Here is a 26537-nt window from a genome sequence, read left to right as displayed (position 1 = left end):
TTTACTAAGAGTAATACACTTAAGCTCTCTAGAGCTCTGCAAATTCATTTTTTACTTGCAACTACATAATCATTTTGGAGTGAATATGGACATTAACTCCTCCTTGCAGCTCTCTCTAAACATCTGCTTGCACAGCAGATATTTCACATTCAGAATCCAGGAAGGAAAGTGCTCCCAGGACTGATTACTGAGTTATATACCCTCTTATTTTAATGTACTCTGTCCATAACCTCACATGAGTCAGGGAACAAAAGGGGAAGGGCAATAACAAACAGCTTCATCGTAATTTTAACCATATTGCCTAGTGATCACAGAATAACCTTTATGCTCAGATATTTAAGGAGACTACATGGACACGTTCTTCCTGAGCGTGCTCGCCCACTCACTGGGATTTGTACTCTGCGATTCCATGTACACAAGAACAAGACGCATGTGCCATTGACCCCAACTTTATTACTCAGTTCTGGTGGTGGGACACTTAGGATTTTTTGTGAGACAGCAGAGTGACAAATTTCACTCTCTTGAAAAGACCCCTCTCTGTGGAGAGACTCTTGCTGTGCTGACTCTCCAGGTATCACTGCTATAGTTGTCATCCTGCTCCAAGACATCACCTAAGCATTATGCTATGTCCCAGTAACTCAAGCTTGCCAGTCCATATTAAATAAGAAATATTGAGACACCTTGGAAGCTGGTTGTGTAGTCCAACAAGCAAACTGTTCATAAAGGTACAAAGAAAAAATACAGCAAATTTAAGCTGGAAATAGTGACAAGCTTAACATTACACACTGATCCAGGCTGGCAGAAAAGTCACAGGGCATTTTTTTTTTCAAAAGATGATTTTGTAAGCTCCAGTATACAAGCCAACTTGTGTCCTGGGTAATTACAGTCTCTCGATTGAAAATGCCCCTGTAGTTTCAGCTGGATGTATTTTTTCACTCACTGTGCTATATTGTTATATGCTGTTCTAAAAGCTGGTTAACATCATATGGAGAAGGTGGTAAAAAAAAATCAATAGAGCTTCACAACAAAGACATGAAAAAAGTAAAATATGAAATTTTTGAAAGAAATTATGTTCCCTATTTGGGGGCCAAAGGGCAAGGACAAGGGAATCAGTGATTTCATTTTTTTTCACAGGCTTTACTATGTTATCAAGATGTAATAATAGTTTCAGACTTTTGTTTTACCCGGTTGTGCCTTTTTATCTCCTTTGGTCTGCCAACAGAATGAAACGAGTTCAAACTGAAAAGTCAAGTTTTGACTATCAGAATGAAATTTGAAGATAGTTTGCCCAAGATACAAATGTCTCGTCTTTTGCATGAAGTTTAACGTTAGTACAAACTTGTCAAGATTAATGGTAGTTAATATCTTTAGGAAAGATATAGAGGAGATGGGAATCTGAGCTCAGGAGGTAGTCTGAAGAAAGAATATATATGTATGTCATATAAAAATAATACTTTAATTTATGTGTAATATATAATTCATATTTTATAAATAATATAAATATACGTAAAATTGTATTTAACAACTTAATCTTTGTTTGCCATTATAATATATTTTGTTGTTTAATTTGGGTTATTCCTTCCGGCAGTTTTCCTTACTATGTTAATTGGCATGTTCTGTACTGAACAGCTTGTCCCCCTGAAGAATATAGCTCTCAGTCAGCAAAAGGATGCTTTCCTACACGTTCGCAATAAACCCAAGGACCTACATTAAGCTTTTGTTAAATTATATATTTGTTCATTGTCACCAGTGTATGCACAGCTGTATAAGACTTGGAAAGTCAATTCCTGTCCTGAGGGGCTTAGACTCACTCAATGGTCAGCGCTGTTCTTTTTGTCTCTTGTCTTGAATTTGTGGATTGTTAGTGGATTGTTCTAGTCTGAATGCTGGGACTGTGAGGAGTCCTGCAGATATACAGATTTGGGGTTTGTTTTAGCAATGGATAACCTTGGGGTTAGGTAGTCTGAAATAGCTGTGCTCTAAATTATCCATATTGCTTTATCTTATGTATCAGGTCTCATAGTTTAGACTCATGAACCAAAAGGTATGTAGAGGGGAGAAAACGCTAAGCTTTCTTAGTTCAAATTGATAGTGTACCACAATATTATATGCACGTTTATGTTACTTTTACAATGTAATACATAGTAAGGGACGGTTTAAAACTACTGGGTTAAACAAATTCCTAATTCTTCTTGAAGTTCTTGTTGGCAAGAAAAAGTATAGGTCCTCTGGAGATGGCCTACATTTAAATCTTTTCTATCTAATTTTTAGGATTTCTGTGAACTTCAATTCAATTTTTTGGCACCAGGTATATCAGTCTTTGGCTAAGATCAAGAATAGAATCAATCAAATATTTGCTCTTACCTTCTATTGAGCCACTTTTCTTTATGGGGAGAGGATAATGAAATCATTGATAAAGTACATGTTTTACTTCTTTAATTTCTCTGCAAGCAGATTGTTTTGAATAATTGAAAACTTATGATTTGCTAAGTTTAACTTGTGCTTTTTTATTGCTGGGTCAATTATTAATGTTACAAGTCTCTCAAAATTGCTATCAAATCACAGGGAAATTTTGCCTATTAATTAAACAGATGGAGAGATTCTGAGCAAGATTGTATTCAAGAATGGTGACCTCAAAGAAACAGTATCTCTCCCTAAATAACTTGAGATGCTGTCCATTCTGCTGCGGATACACTTGTGTCTTATTTTAATTGGACATTGCTTGTGAAATGGCAGAATTATATTTTTGTTTTTAAAACAAGTTTCTGTGACAAACCTGGGATTTATGTGTTTCTTTTTCTAGTAAATAATCATGCCCTGATTTTTATTTTTTTTTTCTGAAGATATATGATACGTAAAACAGAAGAACATTACCTAGAGGGAATACTGTTCCCTGGACAGAGTACCTGTGATGAATGTTATAAAGGAGCCAGGAGGGGATGATTAATGACTATGTTAATGCACCTATGTACAATAATGCATGACTCCTTATTAAGAGCCATGTAGCACTAATGTACTGTGGCTTTCGCAAATCACCCATTTATTACTAAAGAGATCAAACCTGAACACTGTGTGCAAGATCTCCACACGTGCCCATGTTTTGCTGATCCCTGTCCCACAGGGCAAGAATATCGTCAATTTGTTGTCGTGAGGGCTGGCAGCCAGGGGAGCTGTATGTCCACCTGATGTTGCTGTAACAAGCAGGGCTCCACTAGGGATTTCTATCTGCTTTTCCTCCTGAATTTGCCTGCGTATAATTACTGTGCTTGGTAATGCTTAACTAAAGGTGAATGGAAACATGTTCGCAATTGAATGTTTTCGTACAATCTCTATCAATAGGAGCATGTGCGAACAGGCTTGGAGTTTACAAAAACTTGGCTTTCTAAAAGGCAGCTTCTGAAAACGCATTCTTTTTCTTGAATTCATAAACTTTATCTGCTGCTGAAATGCAAGGACCTCTGCAAACAAGTAACAAAATCAGACTGAATCACCTTGGTTATTAAAACTTTGGATGACTTGATGGAATATTTTGGAGCCCTCTTGCAGCTGCTGTTTCTGTTCCAATTGCAGGCGGCCTGCACCATCAAAGTCCCTTGAAGCTTCACATGCAGTTGTGACCTTCTTTTCCCTTCTGATGTGGACCTGGGTGATGCAGGTGAGTCTGCTCCCTCCCCAAAAGCTGTGATATCATCAAGAAGAAGAACGTAGTCCTAGGAAGCCAGTAGTGCAGTTCATTGTGCACTAGGCAGCTTGGAATTGCTATCTTTGTGATGCTTCGCTGTATCATGAGCAAAATGAAAAACCAAGGACCTGACAAAAATTGAGGAGAGCAAGTGGGTCTTTGTGCAGCTCCTGCCAGGGCTGAGTGCAGGTGGGCCACTTGGTTAACTTCAGTAGGCTAGGGGTGGCCCAGGCACCATGAGCTGAGGTTTAATCAAAGGTAGAAGGAAGAAGAGTGTTCCCTCTGAGACACTCATGTGCTGGTGACACCAGCCTTGGCAAAACATCTCAGAAACCTGAGCTCTGGTTGCTTCTCAGATAAGTAGAAGAGCATTTGTTGTGTAACACTGTGTAAAACCAGATTATCAAATAAGGTCTGTTTGAATTACATATGCTAGAACAGACACCTTCAGGGAACCTTTACATCTAGCACAGCTACACCAGTGGAGGAGGACGAGCTCTATAGCAGGAGCTGTTCTTCTCTGACCTCGATTGTCTGTGACCATCATCAATCACGGAAAAATCCGCCATGGTTACCTGTAGCAGGAAAGGACTAGATCAGAGTTTTAAGATCACTACTTCTGTGTTGCACTTACAAGTCTTGCATTTGAAAGAAATTAAAAAGCTGCCTTAAATACTCACATGTGCATGGAAATGTGGGCTTTGTAAACTTGAAGGATGCACATGAAATTAGAAGGAATGGCTTCACGCCACTGTTGAATCTTTTTTTGTCGGTATCCTTTTTATATCTAATCTTTGTGACACTATCTAAAAATTTAAAAGTAGGAAGTTGAGGAGCTCACTACTGGAGGTGTGGGCTGAGCTTCAATCACTGCTCAGCTTCAATCAACCCACTCAGTGCATGTTTTGTGTAAGAAAGAATACAGTCCTTTAATATTGAGTAAGAGAAGTGGAACTAGCTCCTCCTAAGGGCTTGGAGCCTCCATGTCTTTCACATTGAAAATGTCCCTGGAAGTCAGTGGGCACTTTCAGTGCCACAGGAATGCAGGGTTAAGTCAAAAATCTGCCTGTTACTGACTAGATAACATCAGAATGAATGTACACAATGTTATATTGTATCTAAATATCATATTTAATTCCCCACTTTTTACACCTTACTGTGTGCGGTGCTTGAAGCTCTGAATAGTGTTCTTATTTGGTTAGATTTATATACTCGGTAAAAGGGGAAGTCACTGCAGCTGTAGTGCTGTCAGCTACAGAGAACAGCACAAATTGTAGGAATTCACAGTGTGGGCTCTACACAGAGCTAAGAAATTCTTTAAAATACTATGAATAATTCTACAAAACACTGCAGGATCCAGCTCTCTGAACCTCACTCAAATGGATTTCTGACTCCTTTTGGAAGTGTGGCTGGTGTACATGTGTCAGCAAGGGTCAAGGTGTTGGAGCAGAGAGAGAAGTTACGTCCATGTTGAATCTCACACTATAAATCAGAATCTTAGTGGGTAATGGGCAGGTTCTCATCTCTTGTGACCCTGCTAAAACACAGCTACTGTACTTAGTGGTTTGCACATTTTAAGAAACTGATGATGACAACCTTCAGGAAGTGGCAAACTGCTCAGAAACAGTCGCAGACCTTGAAACAGCTGTAGAAATCCCAGGAGGTCCTTGCTTAATGTGGAGCACTGCAATGAAATTGTTTTGTCATACCAGCTCCCTCAGCACAACAAGCTTCGCAAAAGAAGTTACCTTTTTCTTTGTTCTCATTACTGTTTGCTCACCAATTGCTTGCATTTTATTTGATCTTGCAGCTAAGTGTTATCACTCTGAATTGTTGCTGCAAGTCTGCATGCTACACAAAGCTGACAGAAAATATTTAACTATAGCTTAGTTTACTAGTCTTCCAAGTTAAAAAAAAAAATAAAAATAAAAAGGGCAAAGAGGAGAAACAACAAATACAGATGTACATCATAATGAAAATGTAGTTCATTTGCTAAGTCTACTTCTACTTACTATAGTTTGTGCATAAAATACGAACATTTAAGTCCAAATCCTGAGCTGGACTAACTCTGTATCCCTCCATCTGTCCTCACAGACGTTCTGATTTACACCTGCTGACATTTGAGCTATTGTAATTGGTGTTGATGTTCTTGGACGGTGTTTAGGTTTAGGTATTTCGTTTGAACATGGTTTTCAAGGAGCCGAAAATGTTGGGATGCTGTTAGGGTAACTGTAGGGATAGCTGCATGATGCTGTCCTTAATATTTGTTATTCGAACAACATTTACAGTAGTCACCGGCGCTATTTGGATTAGGGAAAAGGGGAGATCTAAATTACCGCAGAGAGCCCCGCCCACTGCCCGGGCCCCGCCCCCGTTGCCTGGGCGACGGCGACGCCGCGGGCACTATGGCGGCGCCGGAGCAGGAGCAGGTAGTGCCCTCCGAGCCGGCCCCGCCGCCCTGTCCCTCGCCTCTCACCGGCGCCAGCTCATCCCGGGGCGGTGTGAGGGGCCGCGGTGCTGCGGCGGTGGGGCTGGGGCAGCGGCGACCCGCCTCCTGCGCGCCCGCTCCTTTGTTTTTATAATTTTCTAAAAAATGTCTTCAATAAGCTTCAGGGAAAGTAAAAAGGGCAGAGTGTGAAAAATGCAGTGTGGGTATTGTACCAGTGTAACATCCCTCCCACGGGAGTTTAGGGGAGAGACACACACCCGGGGCAGCTCCCCCACCAGCAGCCACGCAGGCCTCAGTGTTCCCAGCCTAGCTTGCAGTCGGCCACAGGCTCTTATTATTAAGCATTTGACTATTTCTTGGCTTATTTGTGCTGGTACCAATCTCTAATGTCTGATTGTTGAGGGACAGGCATATGGTTTCCCTTCAAGGAGCACCGGTGGGTGGAAGTGAGCACACCTCTTGCTGCCAGCATGGGCATTTCTCACCCTCCATCGCTGCACGGGGCCGGAGTGCTCTGGAGGGTTTCCCAAACCCATGTCGTTCTCCTTATTTCTTTTTCTCTGGCCTCCTACATTGTTTGTTTGTTTGTTTCATTGCAATTTTGACTTGGTTGACAGAGGCGTGATTTCTGACAGGCGACTCATGCTGTACTTCAAAAGAAATATAAGAATACAAGTTATTCCTCCCAAGAACGTATGAGGTGTTGTGTCAGCTCAGAACTTCCCCCTCAAGCCTGTCTGTGTAGTTGTAGCTACCATGAGATAATTTCATTCTGGTTGAACTGCTGCATTTTCTTACATGGCCGAGAAGTTCCCATTGCTGTTGTAGAAATGATTAACCACTTTCAGCCCATGTTGCATCAGCCTGCACAAACCTGCCCTAGCAATTGTCAGTACAAAAGCTTAATGTTTAGGTTCCCTTAAATAAATAAATCCTCTTCCCTGTGAAGCATATTATTACGTATTCTAAATGCTCTATGAAAAATATATGTGTCTTTCACAGGGTTCTCTGTTCGTGTTCTCTCTAAATATTTTGGCAGTTGGAACAGTGGAACGCTGGGGTAATGCAGTCAGTTAGGTCATAGTAAAAGAATATAAGGTGTACTGTATGGGAAACGACAGGCTGTCAAAAATATATTGTACATCCATTTCAAAAGTACCACTGAAATTTTCATCATTTTTACTTCGTGGCATTGTAAAAGAAATCTTTAGATGAATTCAGTCAGTGCATTTTTCCACGTATTTTCTATTCTTTATGCTTTGAACTTTGTTCTACACACAATAACTTACCTTTGTGATATTTCCTACTATCCTTTATGATTTATTTTTATTGTAAACTCTGTGGAGTTGTGTTTTTTTTGTAAATCCAACTATATAGTCTCCACTTTTTGCTGAAGGTATCTTTGCATGGTCTATAAGTAAGCTGTAGGGGACACTAGATTCTATCACTATTTTTGTTATATTGTTTCTTAGATCTTGAGTGAACTCCTTTTGATTTAAATTGAACATTTTTATAATTTTTCATACTTGTAATTGTTTTCAGCCGAAAGCATATTAGAAAATCTAAATCCTAATCTTAGTAAGTCTTGCCACTGCTTTATTTTAGCAATATTTTTTTTCCAGTAAGAAGCCTGCAGCTGTGAAAACATCAGTAAAGTTTAATGTCATAAGACATTTGGTCATCCATAAATCTTCACATTTGGACTGTACGAAACTTTTGAAACATATTTTGTTATTGAAAGGATACTATCAGCTTCTGTTGTTTATAATGGTCCTCAGAAAGCTTTGTCTTTTACTTTTGACTATCTGCGTATTTCTCTTTTGAATGTAGCTGAAATTAGTGTTACTATTTTTATTCCCTTATTTGTTTGACAACAAAAGAAATATTGCAACTAAAAATAGCAGCTATTGACTTTAACTTCCCACTGTGGGAGCGGACAAGTGGGGCTTTTTAAAAACAAACAGGAACAGTGAATGCATTTCTGTTTCTGCCTTAACTATTTATGTAGACAGCTTCAAGATTTTCTGCCTCTGCTGAAGTACTTGACAGCTTGATAACAAAATGTGTACAAATAACACCCTGTGTCGCTGGTGGGTTTGTTTGGTTTGTGGTTTGTTTTTGTTTTTTTTTCAATTCCATTCTGATTAAAGTTGTAACTGATACGCAACACTCTTCCAGGTTACGTCTGTCCTGCTGTCAGCGGTGTCACTCAGAACAGAGGTGGCTGAGCCAGCTTTAAATGAACTAACACAGGTACTTGGAAACCATTTTGCTGCTGCAGCAGCAGAGTTTTTGCAATTTGCTACTTAACTATATCACTCTTCTGCTAATATTTTCTGCTTCATGGTGGTTTGTGAACATCAGCTGAGAGATTCAAAGAAGATCTTACTATTTTGTTTTAGACTATCTGAGTTGGTATTTTGATTCGATGCTGTTGACAAGGGACGCCAAAAGCATTTGGAGTAATGTGTTGAACAGCCAGAAACATAACGTACATTCAGAACATCTAAGAATTATTTTGAGGAAAATAAACCAGCAGCAAATAATTCTCTAATAGCAGTCTGTATTTCGGTAGGTTAAGTTTACTGCTGGGAGGATTGGTTTAGGTTTTTTTTCTTCCCAACACATGAGGATAGTGTTACCAGAACTCACCTTGGATTACCTCAGTCAGTCACTATGGTTAACGATAAAATGAATGGCAAATTCTTTGACATCAGTCAACACATATATAAAATAACTTCCCTTTGAATTTGGAATGGTTGTTAAAGACAGCAATCGAAAGACAAAACAGTATTCAGTCAAAATAATTATAAGCTTTTAGCTGTGTGTGTGAAGTTCTGTCCAAACAAAAACTTTCTGCAAATGTAGGATGATTCAAATGATTTGTGGACTTTCGTTCCTTTCTAAAATGACAAAAAAACATTGATAATTTTAAAATTAATTTTATAAATTATGTACTTTGTCTCCTGTAGTTCCTCACCGGTCATTTGGAACAGTATTTCTTATTATCTGATACCTGTGCTTGCTGCAGTGGACAGCGGTGCCACAAATCCATCCTTACCATGAGCAGTAACAAAGAGAGGAACACTCTGGTGGGGGTGTTGCTGCTGGGAATATCGTTAGATGCTGAATGGTGAAATGGGAAGCGTTCACCTTGCCATGTAAGCCATCAGATTTTGATGTGCAGATTACAGAGCCTTGTCTGCAATACTGAGCTGCAAGAGCTTGAATATCTCTTAAAGTGCAAACTTTTGTTGGTTAAATAATATGTTTCTAATGCTAGAGGACCTTTAAATGCATTGAAAGAAATTATAGGTGACAAGGCATCTGGAGTTATTTTTAAATAATTTTTTGTTACCTTATATAACTCATATATCACTATAGTGCAACACTACATACTAAGACTTCAGTAAATTTTCCCAGAGGTCCTTCTAGCTGTTTGTAATTCAGAGAAGGAGATGAGCCTTAGCATCAGCACGTTAAGTGTGCCCGACCTGACAGTACGATAAGGGTTAGAAAGTTTTGTACTTGAGTGAGCCAGGTACATACTCGAGGCAGAAGAAAATTCCTTTTTTTGGACCAGGTTTTTGTGACATGATGGATGTTGCCTGATCCCTCTCAAGACATAGTGAGGAATTAGTTGGCATAAGATTCTTGGGAGTTCAGTTTTAAAGCTGTTTTCCAGAATGTTCAACTTTTTGGCTATTAACCTGTTCCTTACAGCACAAATTGTAAGTCCTGCAGGTGGTGGAGAGTGTCTTTGTTCTTACTCATGCCTGGCCTGTAATCACAGAGGAGAAGCTGGAAGATAGCTTGATGAGAACAAAACCACTATGCCTTGAAATTTCTGATGCTTTTCTTTCTGATATGGTGCTAAATTCCTCATGCTATACTGATTAAGTCCATTACTGACCAGCAATATGCCATTTATATGATGGTGCAAAAATACATAGTAAAGTATCTTATGTATTGGACATCCTGAAAGAAAGAGATGAAGTGGTATTAATTCCGTTTCTAAAACATTGATATCAGTTAATATTTTAGTTTAGCTCTTAGTACTTCTAAAGAATCTCTTGTTCAACAAGTTTCTAACACCAGTGTTCACTTCAGGAAAGCATACATATTTTTCCTAATTATTAAAAAAATGTCTTTCAATAATTGTATAATATTGGAATGTTGAGCTTGTGCTTTTTTTTTTTTTCCCTAGCTAGGACACGCAGCTTAGATTTTATCATACACATATTACTGGCTGTAGGAGTACTTCTTTTTATACTGCATGAATTATTGCTAATAAAAACAAATACAAAGTGACGTCATGCTCATAACTATGTGAAGGAAGCCTTTGTTTACTTCATTCCTGTTGTTCTGATGAGACGTTGTATTGGAGCCTAACTTCTTTACAGTTGGGAACACTAATTTTTCACATTAAAGTACATGTGAAAGTAGTCTAGTTCTTAATTAGAGGGGAAAAAAGCCTTAGTCAGTCCACTAAATGTTGCTCTCAGTTTTGTTTCATCAGTCTAGGAGGCTGTAATTCTGCTGGTCCCGGAGTTTTCAGTATATCTTGCAGTTTGGCAGCAGCAGGGGGAGCAGTGTAGCTTTATTTGGGGGCTCTCCTTGACCAGTGCTAGAGTTAGTTGATTATTAGCCCAGAACAATGCTGTTCAGGCTCAGAAATCAGCTCATGTTAGGAAATTTTCCACTTCTCTCTCTCTAGGTGAGCTAGAAACACTAGTCTGCCAGCTTTGCCTTGCTGCGCTTGTGTAAAGCCCAAGTCCCACAGATGCAGGAGTGTACCTGCCATGAGGAATTGTGATCAGGCTTTACTCGGAGTGTTTTGTGTCCTGATGCAGAAGCAGGTCAGGCCAGTTAGACTCAGGGTCACAATGCTGGGAGGGACCTTTGGGACGTGAACTGGGCCAGCAGGGACCTGCGAGGATGAGGCTTCTTCACCTTTCTGGGTAACCTGTTCCAATGCCTAATTATCCCCAGAGTGAAATGTTTTTCCTTATGCTGCCCTATGCTAACGCACTGTAGATCCCTTCCAAAGGGAATATTCTGTTCTGTTCCCATTGTCCCTCGTTCCCCTGCCATGCACTTTTGCGAAGAGTCTGACTCTTCTCACATTTTATAATGCGCTTTGACACCTCACTTTGCTGCCTACATATTCTATTGTGAAACAGGGGGGGTTGTAGATTTTATTTTGTAGATTTCTTCCTGAAGTCTCTGGTCGAATGTTTTTGGTCAGTGACATGCACTAAATAAAATATCATCAAATCTTCCTATTTTTTTGTAAGACCATTGCATTGTTAATTCATGCTCAGTTTGTTATCCCCTATAACATGTACATCCTTGTATTTCCTATAAGGAGCTGTCTTCTGTATTACCTGTGCTATCTTGGACCTTTTTTTTTGCTTAGGGAAGGAGTCAGTGTAGACAATAAATCTGAAAATGCAATCAAGTACAGGGTGGAGAGCAAATAGCACAGTAATGTGTATGTGTACTCATAATATCTTAAGCAGAAACTTGTTTTAAAATTTAATTACTGTGCAATCTAGTATCATGCTGGTCAAATCTAGATTAATGGATTTTTTTGCACCTTTATAATTCTATTGCTGTTACTTGCAAGTTAATTTAATCTTGTGCTGCACATAATACGTCACTATGTTCCCATATGAATTTAAGATAAAAATATTCTTTTCCATGTATCTGCCTAGCTTTTCTCTAGTGAGAATGTGCTAGGGTATAGTGTTGCTGCCGTGTAATTACAGCTGTGTTACATTTTTGGCATTTGTTGATTTAATCCCTTGCATACTTCCTCTAAATAAAAATTTTATTTAGATAAGTTACTGACATAATAAAATAAACCCTTTCAAATTATATTCCTGTATATATGTGTGTGTAGGAGGAAGATGGAGATCAGGAAGCTGTATGTGAAAAGAAGATTATTAACCGGGCATTTCTTTCTCTTTCCCAAATTACTGCTTTGACCGAACAAGATGTAGAAGGGGTTCAAAAGTAAGTGGCATCATAGCAGTGCTAGAACCAAAATAATAAATAAAAATTATAGACAGTTTGTTAGATTTCTTTTTTGATGGTTATGTCATTATTCTTTAATTGTTCAGTTAAGTCACTGATATTTGATATGATTAATAAAAGATAGGAAGAAATACTGTTGATCTCAGATCCACTTTGTTTTACTATATTTCCTGTATCTATGGATTTTTCTTCTACTCCTTTTTTTTCCCACTGATATTTCACATTGATGTAGTTTCTGATAGTTTACGATAGTACGAAATATGCTGTAAATGAAATATGAAATGTAAATAAGAACAGGCCAATAGAAGCCTTACTTGGTAACTTTTTTTTCTAAAATGTTCAAGATTCTGTACTGTAACATGAGTTATTGAAAGATCAGAAAGGTTTTCAAAGTTCAGAAAGGGCTGGAAAGCTTTGGAAGGCATTAGTAGGGAGCCATTATGGTGCACTGGGGAAATCGGAGGCAGCCAAAGACTTCTAATGTAAGCCCATTTTGTCTTTCCTGTAGCAACACTGTCCCTTGTTATTAGTGTGCAATAGCAGCTAAATTTAGGAGGCCAGGAGTTCAACCTGGTACTTGAGACTTATATTGTAAGGATGGGATTTTTCAGAAATGGCCAAATTATTTAGGAGAGCTTGTGTCCCCTAGCAAATTCTTAGTGAATTAAAAGGCAAAGGGCTGTTTCACTGGTCTACCTGGGGGGGGTGGGAGGGGTGGGGAAATAAAAAGATCTGACCTTGTCCCTCTGAATGGAATAACTGTTTAATAGAAATTAAAATATTATTCCTGAAATGTATTCTGTTCGTCACTGTTCCAAGGAGAAAAAAGGAGTTATATCTGTGATTTCTTTCAATTTTTCTTAAAAAAAAGAAAAAAAAAGAAAATTTGTCCCCATCAATTAATTATAAAAAAAATATTCTTTCACTGTTTTCCCTTGCATGTTAAGCCTCTTATTTTAGAGAAGGCTGAAGCGTACAACTCACTGAATACCAAAATGTCCTTAATGGTGCAATTTGTTGTGAAACTTTCCTCATTAAGATTAAAAAAAGAAGAAAGATCACAATTTTTTGTTAGCTGATTCCATGTATTTTTTTTACATATATTTTCTGTACAAGTGGAACATAAGGTATATACTGCATCTGACTGAAAAGAGGATAGTCAGAGGGTATTTTATGCACTCTAAGCAGTTCAGCAGCAGCACTGAAATTATGTTAGTTGGCCATAGTGCACTATGTCTGTACACAAGAGCAGCGTGAACGCCACAGCTAGCGTTAGAAAATCAGAACTGATCTCATCCAGTACGAGTATTTTCATGTCCTGCATTCCTGTCTATCATGGAGCCTTTTACTGGCGTCCATCTCTGTAGGACTTGAGCACCTTCCACGAAGGAAGAAATAGCAATCAGGGCAACTAGGAAATCTAAATGCCCCATCTTTTCCCAATCATTTATAGCTACTCTTGTCAGTGACATACCTTACAGAATACTGAAAAGACAAGTAGTACTGGCATTGTTAGCAGCATCAGAGAAAATCTAAATCCCTGAGAAGCTCTGATTATGAAAACACAGAGTTGGCAGAAGCTTCAGAAAGAGAGGATATGGACTGTTTCAAACCTTGGAAAGTTCAGCTGGCCACGTTCCACTTCTATTTCAGGACGCAGTTAAGTGTTTTTAGCCGACTTGCATGTGTACAGCCGTACAAATTTGTCATGCAGAACAAAGGAATACATGTTTTAAACAAAAATGATTGGATTATATGCTTTGTTTTGTTAGCTCTTGAGGCTTTAATTAAAAAAAAGAAACTCATCTTGTTTGACAGTGTATCTCTAGTGACTTGGTGAAAACCCTGAAAAACTAATGGTTGCTGCTCAGTAGGTCTGATATTTAATGCCCTTCTTAGGAAGAATGAGAAGTGGTGAGGGGGAAGAAGACTTTGCTCCTTTACAGGAGACTAGAAACTCTGATCACAACTGGCTCCCATATCCTCAGGTAGATTTAAGAAGCCAAGAATTGCTTTGATGCAGAACTGAACTACCTGAGACATGCCTGCAAACTGGAGTCCTAGCCCTGATCCCCTCTCTTCATGTGGAAAAATCTGCATAATTATTATAGAAGACATAACTAATTCTCTGTTTGGCTAGAGTAGACATAAATGTGTCAGCAACATTGTATGGTCTCATACAAGGCGGTGTATTTTTTCATTGCCTTTTCAAGTTAAAGTGGAAAAATTTCCGCAGTGTGCCAGTAAAATAGGATGAGGCTCTTCTTAAATGTCTTAGCCACTATGAAAGTGGAATTTAAACTTCTAAATATTTTAGGTACTTTAAGTAATTTTATATTATATTATTTACATTAATTTTCAAATGTAATTTTTCTTCAGAGGCTACATGAAAAGTAATCTTGAAAGGGAAGAAAGAACTTCTTAGTACTGTAAAACTACCTCAATCAGAGTGAAAGAATGGTAGAAGAAACTGGAGACTAATTGTTCCATTTCATCCTACAAACCCCTTCCTGAACAAACACTGATTTTTATCTGGGATTTTCAGTGTATTTATCTTCTTTTTTTTTATATATATATACTTTATATTTGTTATTTCATTAATCATATCTTAACATTTAAATAGTGTCTGTTGAAACCTGTAGGTGTTTACTTTTTTCAGTTGTCATGTCCTCTGTTTATAATCATTCATGCCTAGAAATTGATGTAGCTAAGTTCCAGGAAGATGTATATGTATAATATAATTATAGTAAATATTATCGATATAACTACAAGCAGACTAAGTTAAACTTTGGAACCTATATTTTAGTTTTTAATTTCATTATTTTACTCTACAATTTTTTCCAGAAAGCTAGAAGAATATCTGAAGTTTAAACAATTAAAGACATCTTTGAAAGAAGCTATTTTGCTAGATTATTATACTGCGGGATTTTGTTGGGGTAAAGAAATGAACTTCAGTCTTATACAGCTCTCAGGATTCATGGATCTATTAAATTTCCTGTTGGAGAACCTCAGTGGTAAGTATAATTAAAAATAGTAAAATAAATATCTGAAGTGTAAGGTAGGAACGTTTTCCAGTCATTTTAATAAAGCCATATTTAATTGCAAGTAATTGTAAAATGATTTCTTTTCCTCTTGAATGTTGGCATGTTATATCTTGTACCTGAAAATAATTCTTATTGGCAGACATTAAACTTTCATTAGAGAGGACTGTAGTCATTATAGCAGAATATCCCTCATTCTTTGTACAGTATGTGGTACAAAAGGGCCAGGTCCTGAAGAGACCTCATCTTTGCTATGGTAAAATAAATAATAATTACAGTAGAGTGAGAGCAAGGAGCTCCTAAACTCCAATTGCAGCTGTCTCAGTGACTGACTCACTGTAGCCTTGGGCACATTTCTCTGCTGTTTGAGGTATTCAGTACATCCTGTAGCATTACAGCAGGTGAATTACATTTATTTTATCCTTGGAGGTCAACTCTTAGGCAGCTTTCTATATAGCAAATACTCCACTTCTGGCACAAAATATATCGGTTAACTAAAGACTGGTGAGGGAAGTAAACTGGCATCACTGCTGAAGATGAAAAATGACAATGAAAGGACTGTAGCTCCAGTGGCTACAAGGAAATTTGCAACAAAGCATGTAGCTTGGGTCTAGTGGGAACAAAATAGCCAGAAAAAATGGTAGCAGCCTCCTCTAAAACCCATTTTTCAGAGATCACAATGCTTACTTAACATTCACTTTGAAGGTGATTATGTTGAGAAAAGTCCATCCCAGAGGAAGACCAAAAGGACTCAGTGGTTCCATTCAAAGAGAAGATGAATATTTAAAATCAAGCTCATAATAGTTATTATACTCTTTTATTGTAATTTAATTCAAGGGCCTTTCTGACTTGGAAGTTTGACAGAATATGTACGTGCTTTATGATCATTAGAATTCCAGTTGTCCTTCCTGTCTCCAATGAGAAAGTATCTTAACATATGCTAACTATATTAATATAACAATGGAGAAGAATGGAAACATGTCAGAAAGGAGTTTTATGAGACTGTGTGTAATGCTGTGTGTACTAGACAGGCTGGTAGCACAAGCGATGATTAAAGCTGACTGACATTTTTCAGGAATGTGATCTTAGTTGCATAAAGCTTTGCCAAACTTTAACTCTTTAAGCTGAAATTTTCCATGGCAGTGTCTGCCTCTGATTAATATTTATATATAAAATTACAACTAAAACAGTTCAATGGGCTTGCAGACAGAGGCTGTGGAAAAAAAAATGTATTATTTGTTGCCCTTTTTACATAAAAGCTCTAATACCCTTATGCTTTGAAGTAAAGACATAAGGTTTGGCAAGTGAGTGTTGTGAATTTGCTTTTTGCTGTCCTGTGAAAATCCATTTGTATTTGGCTAAGATACATGGCTTTTAGGGAAAGAAAATGCAGTTTGTAAATGCTTACAGGAGAGTTCTTATATTTTTTTCGCAGCTAAGTTCCCTGCTTAATCCATCTTATAAAGTCTGCTGTAGCCCAGGGCTGAGATGAATTTCCTTGTAATTACTGTTTTCAGCTGGTGCAAGTTCCAAGGCAGAACATTTCAACTAAGAGCAAAATGCTAATGTCTTCTGCGTTAATGACCATTTCCGTTCCCTTCCTTACACTGGACCCAAGTGGCCTGGAGAACTGAACTTTTTTAACCAGAACAGCAAGGCTTGCATGGAGCAGGAATAATGGATTTAGAGTTGGAGGGTACTGGAAACTCATTTAGGGCTGGTAAAGGTTTGGAAACTGGAGTGTTCAGTTGACTGGGAGCCAGAACGAATTACTTACGTGATTTGATTCATCTTCTATACATCGAGGGCGAAGGGCTCCTTACCTCCCCAAAGTGGAGTGAGAGCCTTTCTGAGAGAGGCGGCTGGGGCCGAACATGGTGTGCAGAGGAAAGCGAGAACAGAGACTAGGTGGTGACAGGCCGGGGCGTTGTGACTTCTCATGACCTTCTGGCTTCACTTCCCTATGAACTGTGATATTTCTGGTTCTCTCTCTCATTTCCCATGGCTTCCATTTCCTCCATATTCTCTGTATTTCTTTCTTGTTTCTTCCATTATGGTTATTTATATTGTGCTGCCTCCATTGCTGAAACCTGAGGTGAAATTTTCAGTGTTTTGATTGCTGTACCACTAAAGGACAAAACTATAAAGACTAGAATCTTGTAAGTTTTTTAATTTGTTTTGTGTACAAAGACCCAAGGAAGCAGACCAGTAGAGAATTAAAACAATAAGGAAAATAAATCTATTTCACCACTGGTGTGTATTTCCTCATTTTCTGCTCTAGGTTTTTTGGACTTAAAAAGAACAAGTAAATTGTGTATTCAAAACTTTTGTAAACCCCACCGTGGCATTAGTGAAAGCACACACTGTGCAAACCAGAAAGATTAATCATTTCTTTTCAGAGGTTCAGTGAAGACTCTTATTTTTCAGATTTTCCTCTTTGTCAAGACAGTTAATAAAAATAATTTAAATTTTAATTCAAAGCTGCTTTGGTATTTGGTTTTGATTTTCAGGGTAAGAATGTAATTATCTGTTTGGGGAAGTGGGGTGTGCAAAATGTTTGATGATACATATGGAGTATTATGCATATTGATGTTTAATCAATTATGGCTGTAAGCACTTTAAAAAAAATTGGTTATCCTTTTTAATATCTGTTCCCGTGTTACTGGTTTATATTGCAAGGACAATCTTTTACAATACATAAACAGTAGTAAATTTATTTTAAAGATAAACACAGTACGCATCTCAAATTTACATACTATTCTGCCTGTGTTTATCTCTGCATAAGTAAGAGACCAAGCTGTGGTATCTCAAATGTCCATTATTGTGATCCTTACATTGTGAGGGTAGATCAGTGATTTTGTGATGGAATTTTAATGCACACTTTATTGATAAGAATAATGGTGACACACAAAAATGTATGACTGTTGTTGCCTTTTAAGTTTCTACAAAGCTCATAATATAATTTCTTAAACTTCAGTAAGTCTTATAACTAAAATGGGTAAAAAAACCCACACCACCCTTTTCTGTTCATACTTCATTTTTGTTCTTCGGGATTGCTTTGCAGACAAACATATGTCCTTAGGAGATAATTTAAAAGAACTTGGAAGAGCAATGGCTGGAATAGGAGAAACTGATTCAGAAGGAAGTGGTGATTTGTATTTCTTCAGCATCGAGCAAGCCAAAGCAGTCATTGATTACTTGAATATCAGGTATTTCTGCAGGATCTATTATTTCTTATTTGAATAATTTAATGTGGTAGGAAATTGGCTGATAAAATAAGTTAAAATTATTTAATTGGATATGTTCATACTGTGGCAATATACTGCACACACCTAGCTTTAAAACATCAAAAAGAAGAGAGAATATGCAAGTAGCAGTAAAGATCTGGCCTCAAATGTCAAAGCCCAGGAAATAAATTTAGACTGGAAGTTTATCACAACGCAAGATTATGCTGAAAAGCTTCCTTCTGGGTTTTGTTTTGGGTGATAAAAGGGAAAGGGGAGAGTGGTGTATAGAGAATATTCTTGGTTTGCTTTTAAAACATTCTACTTTTAGATTCCAGTTGAAAAGAATCCTAGGTCTTGTAGTATTTGTCTGGCCTTGAAAGCTGTAGAGGACTTTTATAGTGGTTTAAAGTTATGTGCTTTACAGAATTAAGGCTACGGTCATATATAAGTCATAAAAAAGTTGCATTTTAAAGTCAGCAAAAGCTCAGCATCTAAATGAAAAGGTTTCATGACAGGTCTCAGCTCTAAACAGAGACACGGAAAGAGAGAAAACCAGCAGTAACTCAGTTATTTCTCTGAGGAAAAAAAATAAGGGACTGATAGTAGCCAATCACACCTCTCCATGTAAAGTCTTCACTCTACAGTAAAGTACATTGAACTTTCTCCCCTGAGCTGCCACACTTAGGACAGTGGCTCTGCTCACATACCAGTGGTTCCACTACATGATGGACAGAACGGTCCTCAAGCTGCTGTGTCACACATGAATGTTGGGGGCAAGGAGATGAGAAAAGGAAAGGTATTATTGTAATATCGGCTCATATGTTGTGCAACATCTGCAACCTGCAGCCCCTTTTCTGACCTGAATAGTGATTAGAGAGAGAGATTTCGTGGCAGAGGGGCATAAAATTGAGTAAGGTCATGGCTGATCCATACATAGAATTGTTGGGAATTTTATGGCTGTTCTTTTGCTAGGAAAAGTTTAACACATCAAAGAGGTTTTTTAGAACGTTTTCTTGGATGCAGAAAATAATTTCTTCTTGAAGACAGACAAAAATACTAGGATGGCTGACAGCCCTCCAGTTTAGGGTACTTGGATTTAGACTGGGGATTTAAACCCATCGCACGTGCTTTCTCTTACAATTGGGCTATGAAGTTTGTCTCTTTCTCCAGTTCTCTACTTTTTTTCCTTTTGTTTCTTTTTCTTTGAAAATATAAAGAACTCCGGGTTCTTCCCAAATGAAATATGACCATCTCTTTACATCTCAAATTTCTATAGTCAAGGCAAACCAACGCACTGCCAAGTACTAGCCATAAACTAAAATGAAACTTGGCATTTAAGATGTCTCACTCAACTTCTTTTACTTCTCCCTTCTTGACTATGCCTTTTGTATATTTATTTGGAACAAATGTTCTTCCCAAATAGCATGTCTATAGCTTTTGTGTAAATTATGCTTTGAAAGGTATCTTGTCTAGGAAGTCATTCCTTCACAATCGCAAGAATTTCATCCAAGAGATTAGGTGCTCCATCCTACTGCCACTGAAGTATTAACTGGGTGGGAATAAAATCAAGCCACAAGACCTTTGCAACAGAATGGTATTTTGGCCACCAAATATGTAGTTGTATGCTCAATTTATAATAAGTATCCGCTGTTGCAAGTCAGGGATACACGCACAGAAATGTGTCATATGTGTCTAGTTTATACAATCCATTATTCCAGTCATTTTGATTTTTTTTTTTCCTAAATAGGAACTGAGTCAGCACACTTGTTATGTGGGTGTGTTTTGAACTTCATGAACTCAGAAATAAGTTGACTGGTTTTATTGCCATTCATATTAATGTATTGCTTCAACATTTTTTCTTGTTCTTCACTTTTTTTTGTTTAATTTTAAATGATAGGCCTATCAGGTTTTTTTTTTTCTACTCATGATAGTATGACATGCTTTGGTTCAGATCACATTTTCACAGATGAGCTGTAAACCCATGGGATTTATAATGGAAATGGGGACAAATGCTTAACCACATTGGCACAGACTGTGCAGCAACCTTCAGGTTTGGTGGAAGGTGACAGTTATCATATTTTTATATTGTCTCCATGTGCAAATACACGTCAGTGTGGCTTTTGACAGTTTCTTTCAGGAAGCAGTGGAGCTAGAGAAATTTGTCATTGTTAATCACCTTCAGATTCTCGTATGACATCACAAGAGGGTCTATTCTTAACAATCTTAGTTGTGTAAAATTATTTTTGTGGAATTGATAAAAATGTTGGTTAAGAATTTTTTAGTTGTTCACAACAGATACAAACAAAAAACCCCACTTTATATAATGCCTGAGAGAAAAAAGAAAACTACACTGTTTTTTCAAAATAAATACTAGTCTATCATTTACATGATTTGATTTAAAGAACATTAAATGGAGGAATTATTTCCTTGATATAGGATTGAGTATGCCAGGTTGAAATGTCAAAAGCAATGACTTCTGTTTTGGGGAATATTATAAATTATCTGTACCTGTAACGTGGTCTGTAAGGAATATCCTAACACATTTAGAGGGAAAGGGAGAGAACTGGTTTTCAGGTGCTTTAGTCCTGGCTCCTGTCCAAAGCACTGGAATAGATAAAAGAAAAAAGTTTGAAATGTTATGTTCTGCCTGTGCAGTTAGGAAGATCTATATCTTATTTCTTGTGTGTCTGTGATGTTTGTAAAATATTTTTTGCCTTTTTCAAATAACCCATGTTAGAATTTTACCAGATAATAGTTGTGTGAGTGAGGGGACGTGTGTGTGTGTGTGTGTGTGTGTGTGTGTGTGTGTGTGTGTGTGTGTGTGTGTGTGTGTGTTCATAAACTGGTGTGAGCCATTTCCAGGCTGTCCTGAAGCCTGCTTCAACATAACTTCTGTATCTCCACTGAAACACGGCACGAGTTATTTGGTGAAGTACAGCAACAAAAATGCACTGCAAATGAAATGGCAAATATTGTAACAACTTAATTGCTTATGTGCTTTGAGTTTGAGGAAAGGGAACTTGCATTTTATGATAGGCAAATTTCTTATGCAAGTTGGTAAACACATTTGTTTTTTGACTAATGGTATTGCCATGACTGAATTAACTGTAACTGTAGAATAAACTTTTATATGTCACTTAAGGAGCCAAATGTTCAATGAGGCTGCTGTAATACTTTCCACCAAATTAGGAAATGCATCTGTACAGATGTGCAAGAACATCTGCGCCCATTTGGGTAAAAATGAATTTGAAAGTGTCACAGGTGCGTGTGATTGACTGCTGGAAGATGTCCTGCCATCCTGTCAGAGCCAGGCCATGCCGCTGGTTTAGTTTCCTAATTCCAAGCTGCTTTCACGGCTGGCAGAGCCACTGCTGTACCTCAGCGTCACCACTTGGACTCTGCTGATGCGGAGCAAATCGTCCCTGTCCGCAGCATTTCGTGTAACCTCTGCGACTGCGGCAGTGCCAGTGGCACCATGTAAGTGATTCAGGCAAGGACAGTGAGCTAAAATATGTGCCGGGCATATGTCACAAAGTATGACAGTCAGCAGCATGTGCCCCGCATCGACTCCACAGCAGCATCCCCATTACCTCCCAGAGCCAAGGGTGTATTTTGGGCACCTATGTGGCACCGCAGCAGCCTCTGGCTTTGCCCGCAGTTGGCTGGTGCTGGGTGGGAGAAAAGCCTGGGTGCCGTGGGGCCGGCGGGCAGGGGACACCTGTGGGGCTGCTCCTGGAGCTCGACAGTGCCACGTCTCAAAGGGCAGCCCGTGCTGGGCTGTGTGGCCAGGCACCGGTATTATAAACACATTTTTGTGCCGTTGACAGGGCATCCTGCAGCTAGTAGCAGTGTCCTTAGCATCAGCTGGATAATTATGTATCTTGGGTGTACTAGTGACTTCATAGACCTGTAGGAAAATTGAGATTGGAAGGGACTTTTGGAGGCCACCTTGTCCAAAGCCCTCCTCACAGCAGGCCTTGACATTCCAGATGTGGCAAAGAGGCACTGCCATCCCAGTTAATGAAAAGAACCTGTGTCATGTCTTTAGCCGGAAAGCACAGGAACCAGTTACAGATGTTCCCTGCAAATATTGCTGTATCTTTCATGGGTACATCAGGCAGGAGTGCGATAAACTCTTGGAATCATTCTTCAACCTCGACTTGCTATGAAATCACAGAGCTATGTTTTAAATCATATGTCAAAATGACGTGACAGAAGCCAGAAGTTCTGTATCATGATTTTAAGAGAACAAGTAATTGTAACAGATGGACTGTGACAAACCAAACCTTTGATTAAACAAATGACATATCATTGATCATTAGGAAAGGAAACAAGGAAAATTATTTAAAACACGTGAAAAGGAAAGCCATATATGTTTTAAGGAAGATAAATATTTCAAGCCAGTGAGAAAGTCTACTTAAAGTTACTTTTGTTGTAGTACGCAAAACTCTAGTGTGTCCATCTATTTTTTTTAGTTTTTCTTTGAGGAAATATTACACCGATTTTGAAACGTGACCTTGAGAGAATTAATGCTTCCATTCTTTCTTGTTTTGATGTTCCAAGACCAAACTTGCTCCCTGGACTGGCAGCCCATCCCAGAATCTGAAAGTTGATTTGGCTTTGTTTCATTCTTGTCGACCATTGCTGATAGTAAAGGCATAAGTATCCTGGTGATAAGCATTTCAGGAATTACGTTTTTCAGAATAGAACTTTGTCTTCTTGGAGTTCAATTTCACAAGGACAAAGTGGATGTATTTTTAAGTATCATACTGTATTTTCTACAGCCATCTGATATTAAATCCTGTAAACTGAGTATTCTGCATATTGTACCTGAAGTTAAACAACTGTTTCTTTTTAAAATTTGGAGGATTACCATGCTGGAGAGTATAAAGAGTTAAACTCTTAGTTTAACAGATTTTTTTTATATTGTTACCTTTCCAAAGATTTACAGCTGTAATGGTACTATATGCTCTTGTTTTCCAGCTTATTTAAACACTATAAAGCATATGAATACCTCTTCCACAGTCCTGGAGAAGAATTTGTGATAAGTAATGAGGTAAGTCATTTATATAGATGGAACTCATTATGCAGAGTTATTTAATGAATGCGCCGTGGCATATGTTTTATATTGCTCAAAGCAACTTCATGTCAACATTACTGCATTACTAACGTAAAATGGCTGATTAAAGAATACAAGTTAGATGTTTTGATCCTCATATTCAAAATTAATTTTGGATTTCAAAAAAGTGTAAATGTATTGCTTGGTTAAGATGTTAGTTGTGTTAAATCAGGAATATTTTTGTGTATGCATTCATAAGCTGATGTATGTAATTTGAATTTCAATGCATGAGTCTGACTTTATTTTAAAATCAGCAATCAAAAAATCAGAAAATGTTGTGTTCCAAGCCTAGTCTGACCACAGTCCTAACATTTGTGTGCATGTGTACATGCAGAGTTTCCTTTCTCATGTAGCCACCATCAGTTAATTATACTGACCATAAAGAAACACGCTAGAAATTCAGCATTTTGAAAACACTCAGTTAATAACAGTGAATTGGCTTGGCTGTAAGCTTTGTCATGTATTATAACTTATATGTGCAAAAATACACAGGAAAATACATGGATGCAGGATGTGGCCTTTGAGCAAATAGTTTCAATTCATCACATAAACCTTCATTTGGCCTGACTGTGTGTTTTGAGGATATATGCTACAGTACTCTGAAAAGTATTTACATTTATAATTGATATTAGGAGATAGCTGGTTGCTCAGAGAGGCACAGTAGTGGATTTTTTTTGATGGCATTTATACTGTAGCTTATCAGTACACAGTGAAGTTAATGCACTGGAAAATTTTCGTTACACGTTAAGCGGGTGGTTTGACTCTGTAAATGATGTGGGATAATTTATTCTCGTGTTGCTTTTCAATAGCTGTATTATAAAAAAGACTTCCTGACATGGATGTAAACATTCGGAAATTATTCTCGTCATTTGTCAGGTGGGTTAATACTCCAACTATGATGAGATCAGTGACAAAAGTGTCCTTACATAATCAGAGCAGGACTTCAGTGGTTTTCTCTTAGGGTTGCTTTTTTATATTAGCTAGTTAAACCAATGGCTGGTTAGCACATTCTAATTGGTAAAATTATTTTTAACAAGGCTTTGATTAAGTAATTTCTTATGTGTATCTTATCAGTTGTGGACTAGCTTGGAAGAAATGTCTTTGTGTTTTCTTAAAACCTATTTCTGGATGGCTGAGACCGGTGTCCTCTGTCCCAGCCACGGCACAGCAAGCTGGGCAGCCCCACCTCTGCTAAGGAGCGGCAGAACTGTGTTTCTCTTAATTACTTTGATGATGAACCATCAAAGGGACAAGTGCGATCTGCAGTTCTGACCATCGCAAAAACCTTCCTGACAATTTTTAGCCATAGCTTTTTTACGGCCATTTCTTACCTATGCACCAGTCCAGTTTAATCCATCTGTTTTGTATTCTGAGTTCACAGCAGAGAGTCTTTACTTTGTCCAGCCACGCTGCAGTGCCCAAGAAGATCAATACTTATATTCCTGTAGAGTTTATTTTGATAGGGTGATACATTGTACTTCAGTAAGTAACAGTTCAAAGCATTGAAACTACACATACAAATTTATGGCATTTATGGCGCTTGCTTTATGTATTAAAAGGTGATGAGAGGTGAACCTGACATAGACTTGGAGCTCTTTTTCTACAACTTTGTTATATTTTAGGCTGCTTACCCGCAAAGGAGAGCATTACCTGCTGCGCTGGCCATCCCTGGCAGCAGCAGCTCCAGCCCAGACAGGCGGTGGGACTGGTGGGGTTTGGGGTGCGGAGCCACGTGTTCTGCAGTGCATCTGCACAGGGGACAGCGAGGGGCAGCGGGCGGGCTGGGAAATCTGTGCTGAAGGGCCAACCGCTATCCTGCTATGTAGATCAGTGTCTTACCACAAAAAAGCCCATGTAGACACACCTTAGCCCACAGCTCAATGTGATCCTTGCTCTAAGCTGAGTGCTGCTAATGTCTGAAAAGTTTTATTTTCGCTCCAGCGATAAAAGTCTGTTCTTTTGGAATGGGGGGCTGTAAATTGTAATGGCCAGATTTGCCCAAATAACAAGCACCATGGTGTTCCAAGTGTTCAATTACAGTATTATCTCCTTTTGCAAATGAAGACTTTGATACAAGTCAGTGAAATGACTTGCTTCAACTGCAGTGATTTCCTTTGACTGAAATGCCTTGCTTTGGCTCCGGGAGTAAATTTGTCCTTCACATTTGCTGAAAGCATTATCTACTAAATAAAAGTCCAACAGCCTAATGAGAAGCCCTGCTTCTTTGAAAGAGATGCAGCTAAAACAAACACAAGCAGCACTTAGTGTTGTGATGAATATCCTTTTAGAGACACTACAGTATGTGTTTTCCAGAAAAATCTTTTGCCATGGATTGTAAACTCATTGGATTTTATTTCTTCTCTAGCACAGGCAATTATATAGTGTTCTCAATCAGGTTTCCTTTTTGATCTTACACTGCAGTTATTTCCAAATGACCCTGTCATTTCCTGTGTAGAATAAAATCAGACAAGAAAAGGGAAATGACTCAAAACTCGGTTAGATTATGCATACAATATCTGTGGCCATGCCATTTAACAAAATTTAAGTTAGTTAAATGTGGCACATAATTAGTGGAGATTCACAGTCTGATTAGTATTATGCGTTTGATGCAGCTTGCATAATAGAACCACCTTTGTAAAATATAGACAGTATTTAAGTGTTAAAAAAAAAAAATAAAGTAACAAACGCCTGGATAATTTAAATATATTTTTACCTTGGTTAAAGCCTTTAAACCAAACTGCCTGAGGTGATCACATTGCCTAGGAAAAAAGGAGGATAAAACTGAAAGACATGAATGCTTGGTTAGATGATAAAACACACATCATACATCTAACCTACTTTGGCAGTATTTAAAATTTAAAACTTGCCTTTCCAGCTATCAAACCCCTTACTTCTCCTTCATTCCAGATCTACAAAGACCTATATATTATGTATGCATGAATACCTGTTAGAAAATATGATGGTACAAGGAATTACCGAG

General features: G+C 38.1%; 1 protein-coding gene across 1 annotated transcript in view; it reads left to right on the top strand.

Moving 5' to 3' along the window:
- Positions 1-6087: 6087 nt before the first annotated feature.
- Positions 6088-26537, top strand: part of CABCOCO1 (ciliary associated calcium binding coiled-coil 1) — a gene marked incomplete at its 5' end in the record, with an annotated part of 49785 nt that continues 29335 nt past the window's right edge. Inside the window, 5 exons of the mRNA XM_082054181.1 lie at positions 6088-6183; positions 12037-12149; positions 15015-15184; positions 18276-18420; positions 23422-23494. Of these exons, the coding sequence (XP_081910307.1) occupies positions 6088-6183; positions 12037-12149; positions 15015-15184; positions 18276-18420; positions 23422-23494 (597 nt within the window). The remainder of the gene's footprint in view (positions 6184-12036; positions 12150-15014; positions 15185-18275; positions 18421-23421; positions 23495-26537) is intronic.

This window comes from Streptopelia decaocto (genome assembly GCF_964273445.1).
Source record: "Streptopelia decaocto genome assembly, chromosome: 5".
In the NCBI taxonomy this organism is placed as follows: Eukaryota; Metazoa; Chordata; class Aves; order Columbiformes; family Columbidae; genus Streptopelia; species Streptopelia decaocto.
This window is presented reverse-complemented; position numbering and strand designations above follow the sequence as displayed.